Below are 16,939 nucleotides of genomic sequence, written 5' to 3' on the forward strand. Positions count from 1 at the left end.
GGGGGGCAGGGTAGGGAATGGATATTTAATAAAATAGAGAACTCTCAAACATTCCTAATGAAAAGATCAGAGCTGAATAGAAAATTTGACTTTCCAACACAGGACTCAAGAGAAGCATAAAAAGATAAACAGGAAAAAGAAATCATAAGGGACTTAATATGTTTAAACTATATTGCATATGGGAAGATGATACATGTAACTCTTAAGAACTTTATCATTATTAGGAGTCTGTATAGACAAGAGGGCATGACTATGAGTCAATTATGTTGGAATAATCTCTCCCCCCCATCAAAAAAAGAAAGAAAGAAAGAGGGATGCTCTGGGAGGAGAGAGGTGGAATGGGGAAATGTTCTTACATAAAAAAAGGCATGCAAGGAAGAGCTTTTATAGTGGAGGGGAAAATATGGTGGGTGGGCAATGCTTGAACCTTTCATTGGAATTGGTTCAAAGAGGGAAGGATAAATAAATATGTACACATTTATTTACATACATGCACACATTCTCATTGGGTATAGAACTCTATCTGACTCAATAGGAAATTAGAAGGGGAAGAGGATGAGAGATTGGGGGGTGTGACAAAAGGGAGGGCAGATTAAGGGAGGCAATGGTAAGAAGCAAAACAGATTTTGAGGAGAGGGATGGGATAGAGAGACAGACTGACAGAGACAGAAGGATAAACAAGAAAATGGGATGGAGGGAAATACACAATAATCATAACTGTGAATGGGATGCACTCACCCATATAAATGGAAGCAGGAAACAGAATAGATTAGAAACCAGAATCCAATAATATATTGTTTACAGGAGACACACTTGAAACAGAAGAACACACACAGAATTAAAATAAAGGGCTGGAGCAGAATCTATCATGCTTCCACTGAAGTAAAAAAGACAGAGATAGTAATCATGATCTCAGACAAAGCAAAAGCAAAAATGGACCTTTAAATAAAAAAGATAATCTGGGAAATTACATTTTGCTGAAAGGCACCAGAGACAATGAAGTAATATAAAAAAAGGTTATAGTGAATTTCTCTGATAAAGGCCTCATTTCTCAGATGTTTAGGGAACTGAGTCAAATTTCTAAAAAATAAGATACATTCCCCAGTTGATAAACGGTCAAAGAATATGAACAGATAGCTTTTAGAAGAAGAAGTCAAAGCTATCTGTAGTCATGTAAAATGATCTAAATTACTATTGATTAGAGAAATGCAAGTTAAACAACTCTGAGGTACCATTTAACACCTATCAGAAATGACTGGAGGGTATAAAGGAAAATAGGTATACTAATAAATTGTTGGGGGAGTTAAGAACTAGTCTAATCATTCTGGAGAACATTTTGGAATTATGCTAAAAGGGCTATAAAACTATGCATACCCTTTAATCCATCAGTGTCACTATTAGGTCTGTATCCCAAAGTGATCAAAGAAAAAAGGAGAACCCACGTGTACAAAAATATTTATAACAGCCCTTTTTGTGGTGGTAAGGAATTGGGAATTGAGGGGATGTCCATCAAGTAGGGAATGGCTGAACAAGTTGTTGCATATGATTGGGATAGAGTACTATTTTTCTATAAGAAATGATGAAGGGGGTGTTTCAGGAATAAAAAACAAAACAAAACATGGAAGACCTATATGAACTGATACAAAGTATAGTGAGAAGAACCAGGAGCATTGTGCAATTAACAGCAATATTGTAATGATGAAAAACTGTGAAACTCTTGGCTTCTCTGATCAATACAGTGATCCAAGACAATTCCAAAGGATTCATCATGTAAAAAATATGCTATCTACCTCCAGAGAGAACTGATGAACTCTGAGTATAAATTGAAGTATAATTTTCTCACTTTATTTTTTTTCAATATGGCTAATATGGAAATATGTTTTGCATGATTTCACATATATAATTGATATCATTTTGCATGCCTTCTCAGTAGGTAGGGGAGGGTTGAGAGGCAGGAAGAGAATTTGGAAATCAAAATTTAAAAAGAAAAGAGTGTTAGAAATAAATAAAAGCAAGACTAAACCCAGTAGTGCCCAAAGCTCAAATTTGAGTGCCAGCTGTACTTCGATCTTACATTCACTTTATGTATCATTGTTTTAAATGTTATTTTCTTTCATGGTTATAATTGTATATATAAATTATATCTTGATAATTAGGAAGAAATTTGCTTATTTTAAATACACAAAGAATTGACAGTGGAGTGCCCTGAATTCCAGTACTGAATACCCTTTAAGATTTGCTTTGTAGATCATAGCTAGCAATAGGTTATTTTAGTAGTTAGTTACTCCTATGAACTGCAGGCACATTACCTAGGACCCAGAAAAAAAAGAGGTTCGGGATAATAGCCTCATTTAGTACAGCCGATTATAGTCAAAATACTACTTTATATGTGGTGTTTTCATATACATTATACCTCATTTAAAATTCACAATAGCTCTGTTACGACAGTTAATTCAGTTTTCGTCTATCCAGTACGGACATAATTACCCAATTTTATAAATGAGAAAACTGAGAAAAGTTGTGACAGGATCAAATAGCTATTAAATGGCAGAGCTTGGACTAGACATCAGGTCTACTGACTCCTAATATTCTTTCCCTTCCACGTTGCTATAAATCAGTATGTACAAGAACTAGCTACATTTCTGACTCCCAAGACGATAAGCCAAGAGATCTGACCTGCAAGTTGTCTCTGAAGTGCTCTACCAATCAGTGTTTTATTGACATATTGCTGTGTTATGTCCTTTCATGTTACTGCCTAAGTTTTTCCATGTATGAACTTCACCTTTAGTTTGTAAGCTCCAGGTGGGTAGGTCCTGCATTTTATAGAATCCTTTGAAACTTCCCAGGTACCAGGTTCTTCACACAATAGGTACTTAATAAACATGATCATTAGCTAACTTCATCATGTTTCTTGGCATAAACCTTGAAGTGCTTAGAAAATAAAGAGTTTGGGGTGTATTCTGTACATCTCTATACCACCCCCTCTAGACCTGGACCTGAACTGTCAGTGCTATTTTGGTCAAGAAACTGAGGTTGGATCTGCTTGGGCTTGTAGGCAGGAGAGTTCCACTAAGTCTAGCCCTTTCAGATAGCTAACTTCTCAAGGGAAGCAGTCCTTGAATGTTCAAATTAAACACATAATGAAAGGCATAATTTGCAAATATAGGATGGTAAAATATTGGAGTGCTACAAAAACTTATACTATCATCAAGAAAGCACAAGAAAGGCTATTGGGGATTAATTTATGTTCCACATACTCTGTTTTTTCCTACAAACTTTTTTCATGAAGTATAATACTCTTGAAAATTAACCTAAGAGAAATCAGCTTTACAACTATGAAAAACATTTACCTTCCATATGACTTTCCAACACTTCAGTCAAGAAAATACTGGGTAGAGTCAGAATGAAGTGAGCTTAAGAGTCCTGGAGAGTCTAAATATCACCAGAAACTAGGAAGGGAGAGAGAAAGTGAATTGAGTAGCCATTCCTACTTAGAAGTACCAGTGATTAGAAAATAAAGGTGGAAGGGAAATATACCTTGTGACAGAGAGATATACTTGATGCTGAAATCCCCAGTGATATTGATTTTTTTTAAAAAATGGAGTCTAAAGCAACTATTGATCATAAATTAGGCATCAAATTTAGATATATAGGCAAACAAATTAATTGCATGATTGAGAATTTCTGTTACTCTGTTCAGATCTGTCTTCCTATCAGGGTTACTGTAATACTTCTAACATCTTGTGACACTGTTCCTTAAACGTATTTGGACCTCTAGAAAATATTGTGTAAGTCAAAAATTATCAAATTTCCCCTTCATACTCTTTAAGGTCCTTTTTTATTTTGAAGCTTTGTTTGTTTTCCTTCTTATTGTAGGTCCAGTTGTTTACGTCTTGGATCTTGCAGATAGACTGATCTCAAAAGCCTGTCCATTTGCTGCAGCAGGAATAATGGTTGGCTCTATCTATTGGACTGCTGTGACTTATGGAGCTGTGACAGTGATGCAGGTTCACTATTTTATTCAGTTTTCTATAGTATCCCTTTTGCTGTTTTAAGATTTAATAAATAGATTTTTTATTGTTGTTAAAGATGTTTTTAACAGCATAAATCAGCAGTCAAGAGATAAATTATGTGCCCTCACTGTGAAAGCCCCCTAAGGCCCAGGCCTCAACCCTCTGCTCTTCAGTTTCATTTTCCTTTGAAAGTTCATCTGCTTCCATAGCTTCAACTATCATCTCTATTGAGGTAACTCCAAAATCTACATCTTTTGCCCAAAACTCTTTTTCCTATATCTCAAATCTCTCATGGATAGCTCTCAAATCTGCCTGTGGATAGTTCTACTTGTATGTCCTACTATTACTTCAGGTTCGGCATCACTAAAATCTGTTTTATCATCTCGCCTCCAAAGCCTAGTGTCTTGTCTCTCTCTCGTTTAATGGTGCCACCATTTTTCTAATTGTTCTTCTAGTGTAACCTCTACACTTGGCTCCCTAACCAGCCACCACATTCACTCAGTCACCAAATCCAGTCAGGTTTCCTCTCATACTCATCCACTACTTCTATTCCTGCAACAGTCACCTTTAATATAACTCCCTAGGCTCTTGTGTCCATGCTACCACAAACACCTCCCAATGTGTCTCCCTGGCTACATTCTCTTCTCCTACTAGTCTTATGCATTACTGCAAGATTAATCTTCCTAAAATAGCACTTTTGCAGTATCATTCCCCTATTCTGGAACTTTCAGTGGTTCCTCATTGCAAGCCAGATAAGTTTTGACTTCTTATCCTGAAACTTAAAGCTTTCTAAAATCTGACCCCAGACCACCTCTCTAAGTACTTTCTCCCCGTTCCTGTTCTTGCCAAACTGATTTGTTGGTCTTAATAACCCTCCAAATCCATCTTCCCTGCCTCTTCCCTCGCTTCTCCACTTACTTACATTACACCTATCCTTTAAGACCCCATGTAGTCCCTCTTTTATGAAGCCTTCCCAAACGGTTCTAGCACATCGTGACTTCTGAAAATTCATAGTACTTGTATCCTGTATTATTCATTTGGCATATAATTGTCTACAGCTTTGTGACATTTCTTGTATTGTTTAATTTTTTGTGTGTTTTTTTTTTGCCTTTTTTCTGTATTTTGAGCTCCTTAAGGAGAGGTGTTATGCTACATTGGAGAAGGGACAGTTAGGAGCTAGATGTGAAGCAGGGGAAGAACAGGAGAGTGGTTGGATTAAACCAGAACTTTGTTGTGAAGCTGTGTCCAGCTGATCACATTGCCGAATGGAAGAGGAAAATTTATCACTTTCAATTACGTATTCAGTTCACGGACTGAGTTAAGTTATTGTTCTTAAAGTTAGTCAGGGGAAGAGGGCTTTTGTACATCAAATGACATGGAGGAAGGGGGTCAGTGATAAACTCTTCTTTGTTTACTTAATCCCCTAATAGTTCAACTCTCATCAGACACATGCATGCAGAGACTTAAATACACACATAAATATGTAAAATTAAAACCTGCCCAACATAAATCTTTTTTTTCTTTAAAGAAAAATAAAGTCATGACTTCCTACGGAAACATCTGTCAGAAAATTAGAAAGTGAAGGAACACAACTGTAATTTTCCTAATAACTGGAAAAAATTATGTTTTCATTTTGAGGCAAGCTTGTTTAGTTTCATATGAAATATCAGTATCTATTTAGCGGGTGTTTAATTTCTAGCAAATCAACAGTTTCAGGACTTAGTGAATTTTAAAGGCAGCTCAGGAGTTTGTGCCTCAACCCTGTTATCTTCCCTTGCTATTTTAGGCCCTTTGTTTCCAAGATTTATAGCTTTTCTAGAACTTACCAAATATTCCAGTTTTCTGGAAGCCCCCAGCGCCACCCTTCTCTTCTAAACAGTCTCTGTGGCTCTGCAGACTGTCAGTGGTGGGCTACAGCTTTTTCTTCTATCAGAGTACTACACCTTTGACTGTCGGTTCCAAGCCCATTTTTCTTCCTGTTCAAGAAATTATTGGTGTTGTGTGTTGGACATCCCAATAGTCATCTGTTCTTAGCTTGAGTAGTACCGTTAGCTATGTCCTCTAACTATTAGGGCTTTTTCTCATATCTTTACTCTTCTTCAACCTTTACTCTTCCATAGAGGCTCTACTCTGTCCTTAGCAGTTTCTTTGACTCCTCCAAATTGCTAACCACCCTGCTAGTCTTCCTAGTAATAAATCCATCAAGCAGGCCCTTATAAAAAGATATCTCATACCTTAGGTGCCATTACATTTTCTCCTGCAAACTGCTGCTTTTGATACTCTTCTAGCAGCTTCATTTTCTACATATATAGTAAATCCTTGATCCTTTAACTTATCAGTCTCAAGGGCAAGACTTTTAAAATTCTTGTCTCCTTCCCTTCTTATTCTTTCTGTGATGTTGGGGTCCAGGATTACTTTGCCACTATCACCTAGGAATTTATGACAATACAACATCTTACAGTTACTACTATAGTAGTTACTACTGAGATCATCTTGTTCAACTCATATCCGAATAGGAATCCTCTGTATGATATAACTACAAGTAGTTATTCAGCCTTTTCTTGAGGGCTCCCCAGTGTGGGGGGGAACCCACTTTTGGATAGCTTTGATCATTAGAGGTTTTCCTTCAAATCTAAATCTACCCTCTTTTCAAATTCCATTTGTTGCTTTTGTTTATGTCTTCTGGGGCCAAGCAGAACACATCAGACCTTTCTTCAACATGACAGCTCCTCAGATATTTAACAACTATCCTTTCTCCCCAAGTCTTTTCTCTGCCAGGCTAAACCTCCCTTGTAATCTGAATTTTGCATGGCTTGATTTTTGCAAGGCCCTGCACCAGATTGGTTGCCCTTCTGGATTTTCTCCTGTTTATCAATCGCTTTGTTAAAATGGTGTTACAAGAACTGAACACAACCTAGGTGTGGCCTGAGTGTGGTCTGTTTCTGCTTTTAAGTTTACTTTGTATTACCAGTGATAGGATCATATACATGAAATATTACAAGCAGCCCATTCTAGAACTTCTAGAGCTGTCTTATGTGGAAAAGTTGCTTGAATATTAGCAAGCTCTTCATATTGGGTGGGTTCAAAGGGTAGTTGACAATTTGTCAGGGATCTTGAAAAGGCGCTCCTATTTGGGGTGGAAGGTTGGACTACATGAATTCTGAGATACCTTTCAGCTCTTAAAATTTTGGATTCTGTATTTACAAGTTACAAAGTATTAAGCTTTGGCTTAGTCTAAGTTATGGTAAAGCAACTCTGGATGTGTGATTCTGGCTTGGTCTTCAAAAATTGAGTTGTTTCAGATGTCCTTTTCTAATTTGTAAGTATTCAACAAAGGGGACATAAGAAAAGGAACAAAAACTGTTACGGTAAAATATAGGGAATTTATAATAGCACGAGATCTGCCAATGTACAGCTACCGGTCCATGTACTCTGTACTGTTATGTAGAAATCATGTGTATACATGTAAGCATGCTTTTCTGAGGGGAAGTCTCCCATTGTCCTCATCTTGCCAAAATTTTGAACACATTCTTAAGCCAGCTCACATTTTCAAGTAACCCACCTAAGAACACCAAGAGCTTTTCTCCTTTTTGATACGTTATTCTGGAATATCCTGATTCTCTCCTCACCCTTCCTCAAGTTACAGTGCTCTCCCATAAATCACTGAGAACTTAGGGATTGAAAGAGTCATAATTTATATTTGGCCTGAACTCACCTTTGACAAACCTGACAGGAAAAAAAAAAATGCTAGTCCTTGGTAATGACAGGGATTACACTGGAGTAATAAAATTTTTCTTGGGTTTTGCTTTTTTTTTCCTCCCCTACCAGATACTGGGTATCTCCATCTGGCCTATGCTAGAAGTATAAGAGTTACTTAAGGGGCTGATCCCAGTTCTTATTGACCTAAGTAAGAGCTTTGACCTGCTCCATTTCTGATGTGGGCCAGTTTGCCCCTTCTTAATTAACCTGGTGTCCTCCCTACTTCTCAGAGCTCCCCGTAGTGATGCCGGATTTAGTGTATTTGGCTTAGCCCACTTCAGCTCAAAATTCCGCAGCTCAAGAGATTCATCAGCTTTAAGATTAATAATCCCTGGGCTTATAGGCATGTACTACCATGCCCCCACTGCTTTCTTTCTTCTTCTTTTTTTTCCTAAATTCATTTATTTTAGGGGAAAAACATTAGACACCCATCTATAGTTGCAAATTCTGAATATTCTTGTTAAGGAAAGTTTTGTATAACACAGGATTCATGTGGATAACAAAGAAATTGAAAAGGAGGCATGCCTGAGAACCTCTTGAAATAAAGGATAACCATGATTATTGTTCCTCTCTCACATATCCTCACTTTTTCTCAGATCTGCAGTAGGCCACTTACAATTCCAGTACTGAATAATACTGTATAGTCACTCTATAGAAGAAGTCATGTCCAAAGCCTCCTTCTGTGTGTGTCTATCAACCACCAGAAAGAAAAATGCATTTGAAATCAGATTTGGTTCACAGGACCTTGGTCCCTCTGACTTTGATAGCCTCTTACATTTTTAAAGACTTATTGTTATTGGACCAAACTGACTTAAAGGTTCCATCAATCTCTTAAGTTTTTCACTTTCTGAATGGGCTGTTCAAAATCTCAGACCCCTCTCCCATGAGACAGTAACATGGCCCTTAAGTAACATCCTTGTCCATCTGTGTTTTTATGCCCCCTTAACAGTCACTCTTAGAATAGTTTCTTCCTTGTAGATGCCAGAAAGGGCAGGCATACTAAGCACTGGCATCTTGAATGGCAGAGCTATTCTAAAGACTCACCCTAGTCTTTCCTCGAGGGAGGTTTCTGACTTTAACATCACTTATTCTCTCCTCCTTTCTTAACCTTTCCTCTTCTGGAGATAGTACTGTATGTATATACCCGAGACCATAGAATTCAGCACTGGAAGGGACTGTAGGCATCATCTAGCCCAGCTGTCTTGTGGAAAGAGGCCTTTACTTTCTACTTGGAGAGACTGGAGGACATTAGTTAATACCAACAACTGTTCCTTTCCTTTGGCCTAAATTTTATGACCTAACCTGTTTCTAAAAGAAAATGTTTTCTATCTGGCTGACAGACCACATTTCCTTCTATTAGAAGAAAGTCTTCTTTTGTCACTGTGGTTCCAGCCCACTCATTTGGGGCATTTCCCTTGTAATTACTTGGTCTTTCATAGGACAAACATATTTAAAAACAACTATTACTCGAACCTGTCCCTCTACCAAGAATCTCAATTCAATCTTACGGTAGTACAATGGCTGTTCTGGGTTTGACTTCACCTTCACTTTCCAGTAGTTCAGATTCCAAATCACATACTATGATAGCTAATAGCAATGTTCCTTTTCATCTCTCTACAAAACTCTTGTTACTCATATTTGTTTCCCTAAAAACATATCATCCCAAGCAGCTGTTACAGGCTGCCTCCTTTTCGCACTGGTAAAGTCTAAACCTGGTAAGAACATTTTTGCACTGTTTATTTAGCATTCACATTGATCTTCCTAAAACACAAGTCTGGCCATATCATCCCCCTATTGAATAAACTATAATGCTATAATGGCTGTTTATTCCATCTAAATCAGATATAAATTCCTCTTTGGGGCATTTAAGATTCTTCAAAGCCTTACCTCTTTCTGCCTTTCCAGTGTTATCACACTTTCCTCCTCTCTACGTACTCTCCAACTCAGCTGCAGTGGCCTCCTTACAGGCAACACTCCCATCACTCACCTCCATACATTTGCACTGACTGTCCTTCATGCCTAGCATACTCTTCCCTCCTTGGCTCTGCTTCTTCATTCCCTTGGCTTCTTCAAGACTCAGCTCAAATCTATCATCTTCAGGAAGCCTCTCCTAGTCTGCCTGGCTGATAGTGCTTTTCCCTCTGAGATTATTTTTTATATACTTTGTATATGTCTTTTATGTACCTAGTTATTTATAGTTGTCTCCTTTCTTAGAATGTGAACTCCATGAGGGCAGGAGATATTTTTAACTTTTTTTGTGTACCCCAGCACTTGGCATAGAACATGCTTGTTGACTGACTTTCTAAGCCCCTAATGGAGTTAGAAAAACTGGCAAGACACCTTTCCCTCCTCCACACTCTCCATAAAAGCACACTTTCCCCAAATACAGCCTGGGCTCTAGACATATACTTTTCTGAGTCTATCACACTTTTTGGATTGAGGGCCTTTTTCCAACTCAGAGATAAGAAGAGCACCGACCTACAATAACAGCTGCAAAGAATGATAGCGTGCTGTCTTAGACATGAGTCGCCTAGGCTTTGGATGAGAAAAGCAGTTGATTGGTCATTGGTGATATTAGAGGAAGCCCTTCTAGGGAAGAGGAATGGGAGCTAGGAAAGGAGGTGATTGACGGTATTAGAGAGGGAAATACACATGCATACAGGGCTAAGGGCTTGCAGGAGGTGGAGAGGGGTTTTTCTAGAACTTTTGGGTTCATGTCTGTGTCATGTATTGAGTTTTTTTCTCTTCCTAGTTTTACAGGCTGCTCACACACTCATACTAGTTCTTTCTAGTTTCCTTTAAAAACTTACTTGATTTCCTTTGTGATTTTGAAACTATTTGCTTTAAAATTTGCCTTATAGAGGTTGAGTTAGTCTGAAACATATATTAGCTACATCTGTTCTTTGTCTTGAGTTATATAATAGCAAATATTCTTGTTTCACAGGTGGTAGGCCATAAAGAAGGTTTGGATGTTATGGAAAGAGCTGATCCTTTATTCCTTTTAATTGGACTTCCCACTATTCCTGTTATGCTGATATTAGGCAAGATGATTCGCTGGGAAGACTACGTTCTTAGATTGTGGCGCAAATACTCTAATAAACTACAGATTTTGAACAGTATATTTCCAGGTATAATATCCCACACTGTATGCTTGCGAAAGATTGTAATTTTTAAAGTGTCAGAATAATTTCATGGAAGAATGTGGCATTCTGTGTTTGAAATTTTAAAATATACATTTATATTTTGAAATATAATAGAAATTATTTAACAATCTGGGGGAGGGGGAGACTGTCAGAAATAAGATTAGCCAGGAAACAGTTCACAAACTATCAGAATATTAAAAATAGATAATGGTGGCTAAAGATTATTTGGATTACCTTTCTTTACATTATTAGTATTGATATATTTCAGTTTATTTCCTTAGGGATTGGATGTCCTGTTCCTCGTATTCCAGCTGAGGCAAATCCTTTGGCAGATCATGTCTCTGCTACTCGAATTTTGTGTGGAGCTCTTGTCTTTCCCACTATTGCCACGATAGTTGGAAAACTGATGTTCAGTAGTGTTAATTCTAACCTACAAAGGACAATCTTGGTAAGATTGCTTTAATACTGCTTTGTCAAAAATTATCAAAGCAAAAGGGTGTTTCTAGGAAACCAAATTTGTGTGTGTATACACACACATGTGTGAGTCAGCTAGGGCTGAACAGTACATATGTAATCTGTAGCTATGTTATGTATTATTGCTATACTCACGTTTGTTGTGTACTGTGGACAGTTTATTCCAGAGGAGAATGAATTGACAGAATTCTTTCTTCTTTATATATTCCCTCCTTCCATTCTATGTGGATTCTGCTGACAATGGAGTACCCCCAGGACTCTACCCTCTTCCCTGGCATAGGCTTAGAACTGAAGGCAGGAGAGAGGAATAAGAGTAAGCTGAAGTGTAGTGAGGCACATCCAAAGGGGCCCCAACCTGTAAGGGAAAGGGGACAGATTAATTTGTAGTCATCTGACCTAATCTGTTATACAACCTGTACCACTTGACCTTAACGTAATTCCTTTTCCTGATATAAATTTCTTTTACTTGGGTTGTTTGGCAAAAGAGAGAGAGAGAGTAAGTAGACAGATAAACCTGTCCTATTAACTTTGAAAGATTTTCCTTTGCTTGCATTTTAGGGTGGAATTGCTTTTGTTGCCATAAAAGGAGCATTTAAGGTTTACTTCAAACAGCAACAATATTTGCGTCAAGCACACCGCAAAATTCTTAATTATCCAGAGCAAGAAGAAGCGTAAGGGTGTGACGTCCCATTGTTCGACCGCCTCATCTGAGAGTCTGTTGTGGTGTTCTGATATCATCATTATTGCACAGTAGTGGAGACTTGTGATAAGCTGCTGCTCCTATATTTTTAAGACATATAATAAAGCACTTATGGCAGGGGAAATCCTCTCAGTAATCACGGAACCTAAGACTATGATTTGTTTTCATTGTTTTATATGTACTTCCTTTATGGCAGTCATCTGAACCATTTTCTTAGCATGATAAATACTGGGTTTTATTTGTGTTTTCCCTGGACGAAAGTGTAGAGATCAAATTGTACAGTTATTAAACAAGGAACAGGCTATTGTATGCAAATGCCTCTTTTGTACATTTGTATGTTTACTATTTTCTTACACAGAATCATCAACTCAACAATAAGGATACCATACGAGGATTTCTTATTTCAGTAGATGATTTAACTGCATAACAAGAGCATATGTCAATATGGAGAAAATGGAAATGTTAATATGGAGGAAATAAAAATTTACTTTGAGTTATGAAATAGATATGAAACCAAAAATATATGAAGCCACTCAATCGCTTATCTGAACAACCTAGATTCTATTGAGTATTTTAAACAATATAATATCCTCTAAAATACATGAAAATTCACAGAGCTTCCAGTTCATTTTATTGCTACTAAATCTATGTGATGTTGGCATCTCGTAGTTCATTATATAGTTCTGACTATTCAACAGTCTAAATTGCATTATATCATCAGTTCCTTGTAACGTTAAAATCTTCAGTAGATTTTTAAATACTTAATTCTAGAAATTGCTACAGTATTGGAGCTACAAGTCTCCATGTCATTTGAGCACAGAGAAGCAACTGCCAAGTTGCACTTTTCCTTTCCTCTCCACTAAGTAGTGAGAGTGATTTGGAGATGAACAGGGAAGCAAACTCAGGAGAGGCTTGGAGCCAGCTATCTTTGGGTCAGCAATGAGGAGATGAACATTAAAAATGTGACTGCCAAGCATCAATACTGAGCATCCAGGAGACCTTAAGATCGATGCTTTGGACATAAACCGATGGATTGTGGAAAGATAAAGGTCAATACTTAGAGTTTAGTCACTAGTCGTCTTGCGATTGAGGCTAACGCTTTGATGATTACTTCTTTAATTGGTTGGTTGATATAACCATTTTCCAAAGAAAATTGTTCATTTTGAGCCTCTTTCCAGCAGCAAGAGTGGCTATTATACCATCCAGCCATTCAAAATGGATTTTTGTTTTCACTGAATAAAGTAAATGCTTTAAAAAATTATCCTTTAAAAACTATTTTTCTGTATTTTCTTGTTCACAGTAGCATATCTAATGCATGAAAAACAGTAAATATTTTCCCTTCTCTTAGAAATAGATTGGCTATAGTGTGAACAGTATTGGATTGGAATAATGTATGTTAATTTTAGTGAAGACATATCTTTTCTATAGTATGAATGTAATAAATATTGAGATAACATAAAAATGTATAGAAACGGTGTGTGTGTATATAATGGCTATTGCATATTCAAAGCTGTAGTTACCAAGGGAAGAAGATAAAGAAATTGAATAGTGAAATTCAGAAAGTGCACTTCTTCTGAAAGGGACACACAGTATTTCTAACTATGGGAAATAATTTAGATTATACAGCTGCAACTTTTGACATGTACTGACTTTCTCTTTAATTTTCAACAAGAAAAAAAAGTAATAGAAAATGTTAGTGAAGACCAGCTTTTCAGTAGCCTTTACTCTAAAGATGAAGAAGAATGAAGTCACCCATTTACTCTTAATAGCTAGGGTGGTACCTGACTGCTCCGGGTAATAGTGATTGTGGTTCCTTCCGAGTGCCAGGGGAGAATCAGCCCTGCCTGAGAACTTGGCATCAGGGTGGTTGGAGGAAGAGCAACAGTGGTATCTGGGTGTTCTCCCTCCACCCTCTGCTCCAGCATGGGCCTCAGAATGTTTATAAGCAACAAGACATGTCTTCTAGTTATGGGTGGTCATAAAGGAAACATGGCGATTATCCAACTAAGGGAGTAATGGCACTTGACAATTTAAATATCTCCTCTGGGCCATAGTGGCATTTCCTGAGTCGTCTGTTAAAGTGCTTCCACAGAGCATGAACAAGGTAAAGTCAAGAGGTAAGAAAATTTAGTAAGGTGAGATGTAAAAGGATGAGCAAGACTGAGTTGGGAGTGAGTGAACTTTTTTTTGTTACTGTTTTTCAGTTTTTTTCCATGCTTGTATTGCTGTGTTTATTTCTGGTTATTTTACTCTTGAACTTTTTCTACAAAACACAATGAAAACGAATAGAAATTTTTTTCAAAATACTTATCTTCTTTCGAAGTAGCTGAAAATGTACATAAAAACTGTGAAGAATACAATTACTTAAGCTTATGACTTAAGTTACCTTGAAAATTGTGCTGTAATTTTTTTAAATCCTTGTTTTTTAGATAGCATTTAATCTCAGAACTGATATTGGATTAGGTTGAATAAAGAATTTTTATGTTCTATAGGTGTACTTCCTCTTGCAGACAAATCATGACAAAATGTAGCGGCGTGCTAAGTCTATGTAGCTATTCAATTTTTTCATTAGTATTGATATAGATCTTAACAGAACATTTTTTTATTTTAGCATATTTATACATATAGCTTGGTCTGGGCCTGTGATTCTGGGTGTGTGTGTGAGTGTGTGAGAGAGAGAAAGAGAAGAGAAGAGTTGGGGGAATCTGGACCTATGCACTCATCTGTATGCAGGAAACTCCTTCATTTTGCTGAGATTCAAAACAGCTTTTGTTGCAAATGGCAAATGGTTTTAATTTCTTTTTCTTAGTTTTGTATCATTACATAAAAAAATTTTGTCTTGCTGGTAAGATGATCATTATTGGGAGAATGTTTCTGGAGCCATTAGTAATGCAAGTAATACCAGACCTGCACTTGATCCCTATTTATTAAGAAATGAAAAAATTAGTCCAATCCTAACCATACCTTAGAATCTTTCACTAGTAGCATAATCAGCATTGAAAGTTGATATTTGGATATCTTTCCAGTATGACACTGAAGATTTCACATTGACCCATTCAGAGTACTACTGCTAAAAAGCAGAGTCCAGCTGTATCACATAGAGAAAAAGTCATGCAGAGATAGCAGAGGTAGCAGCAATCCTTAAGTAATCTTGTTACACTTTCTGTCTTAACAAATGAAATTTTATAAGATGCAATGATAGGGAAATAATTCTACTAAAATTTTAAGAAGTAACCAGAGCAAAACCTCTGAAGAGACTTTTAAATGAAAAGAAAAAAGGCCTTCTTAGTTGTGTAGTTTTCTCTGGTTTCAGAGGCACTATTGTTATTATTACCAGTATCAAAAATAAATGGCCAAAAAAAAAAAAATGAGAACTATTAGGGCATCTCTGCATCCGTAGTTTGAAGTCACCCATAGTCCTTTAGAACCACCTACTGATGTAATTCTGTGTTTTAGGAGTCTTGTAAGGCCGCAATGTGAAACAGTAGATATGATACTTGCAATGTGACCAATAGATGAAAAGCAAGGAGAACTAAATTAGCACCTCTATATTGTATTAATGACATTATGAAAGTATTTGACAGTAAGATGGCTTATTTGACTGCCTGAATAGATTCAAAAATCTTAAAAGTTAAGCTGTACTTAGCCTGGAAATAACAGGAATGTGTTAACTTTCTCCAAGTGTTTGAAAGGCTGTCAATGTGGAAAAGATTAGCTATGTTCTGTTTGGTCATAGAGGGCAGAACTAGGGTAGGACCAATGCAGTTGCAGATGTGGGTAGATAAGGAAAAGCTTGGTCACTAGAACTATATAAAATGAGCTGCCTTGGGCCCTCTTTCATTAAAAGTCTTCAAGTAGAGGTTGGATACCATTTGTAGAGGATGTTTCAGAGGGTACTTTTTGTCAGGTACTTTTGGACTTTGATCCCTGAAATCTTTTCCAATCCATTCTGGTGTTCTTACTCCATGTGTAATTTTTAAGCAAGTTGCTTCACTCCTTGGCCTCAGTTTACACATCTGCAAATGATGAGGCTGAACTCAGCAACTGGGGTAAGAACTCATTTTCAATGAAAACTGCTGAGGAAACCGGAAAGCAGTCTGGGAGAAGCTAGATATAGAGAGTATATTAAGATAGAACTCTAAATGAATACGTGACTTTTAAAGAGTGACACAATGTACAAATTAGAGGAGCAGGGAAGAAATTTCCTTTCAAATTCATGACTAGGGGAACAGTTTATGACCAAACAAGGAATTGAAAGGGTCACAGAAGATTAAATGAAAATTTTTGATTACATAAAATTGAAAGCTTATGAGCCATTCCCCAAATGACAAATGGTCAAAAGATATGGGCAGTTTTCTAAGGAAGAGATCCTGATTTTAAAGGAACAACTAGATTTTAAAGTAGTCTAAATCACTAATTTGAGAAATGCAAATAAAAGCAACTTCAAAATTCCACCTCACACCTATGAGATTTGCCAAGTTGACAAAAAAGGAAAATGACACATAGCAGCTAAGGAGTTATGAATTGGTTCTTGCCCAAAAGGTTGCTAAATTGTGGATACCCTTTGACTCAGCACTATCACTGCTTGGCCTATGTCTCAAAGAATGCAAAGAAAGGAATGCAACCCACATGTGCAAAAATAGAGCAGCCCTTCATGATGGCAAAGAACTGAAAATGGTGCCCTTCATTTGAGGAATAGGAAAACAAATTATGATATATGAATGTAATGGAATGCTATTGTAATGATAGGCATAGTTTCAGAGAAGCCTTGGGAAGACTAGTGTGAGCTGATGCAGAATGGAGTAAACAGAAACAATATTGTACAGATAACTTGGAAAGACTTTAAAACA

At 37.0% G+C, this 16,939-nt stretch overlaps 1 protein-coding gene across 1 annotated transcript in view; it reads left to right on the forward strand.

The window, feature by feature from the left end:
- MARCH5 (membrane associated ring-CH-type finger 5) overlaps positions 1–14,576 on the forward strand; it is a 54,613-nt gene extending 40,037 nt beyond the window's left edge. The window contains exons 3-6 of the mRNA XM_027839853.1: positions 3,877–4,007; positions 10,717–10,900; positions 11,197–11,363; positions 11,948–14,576. Coding sequence (XP_027695654.1) covers positions 3,877–4,007; positions 10,717–10,900; positions 11,197–11,363; positions 11,948–12,064 — 599 coding nt within the window. The 3' untranslated portion in view covers positions 12,065–14,576. The remainder of the gene's footprint in view (positions 1–3,876; positions 4,008–10,716; positions 10,901–11,196; positions 11,364–11,947) is intronic.
- Positions 14,577–16,939: the final 2,363 nt, after the last annotated feature.

Source organism: Vombatus ursinus, unplaced genomic scaffold (genome assembly GCF_900497805.2).
Source record: "Vombatus ursinus unplaced genomic scaffold, bare-nosed wombat genome assembly UNPS02014833.1, whole genome shotgun sequence".
Taxonomy (NCBI): domain Eukaryota; kingdom Metazoa; phylum Chordata; class Mammalia; order Diprotodontia; family Vombatidae; genus Vombatus; species Vombatus ursinus.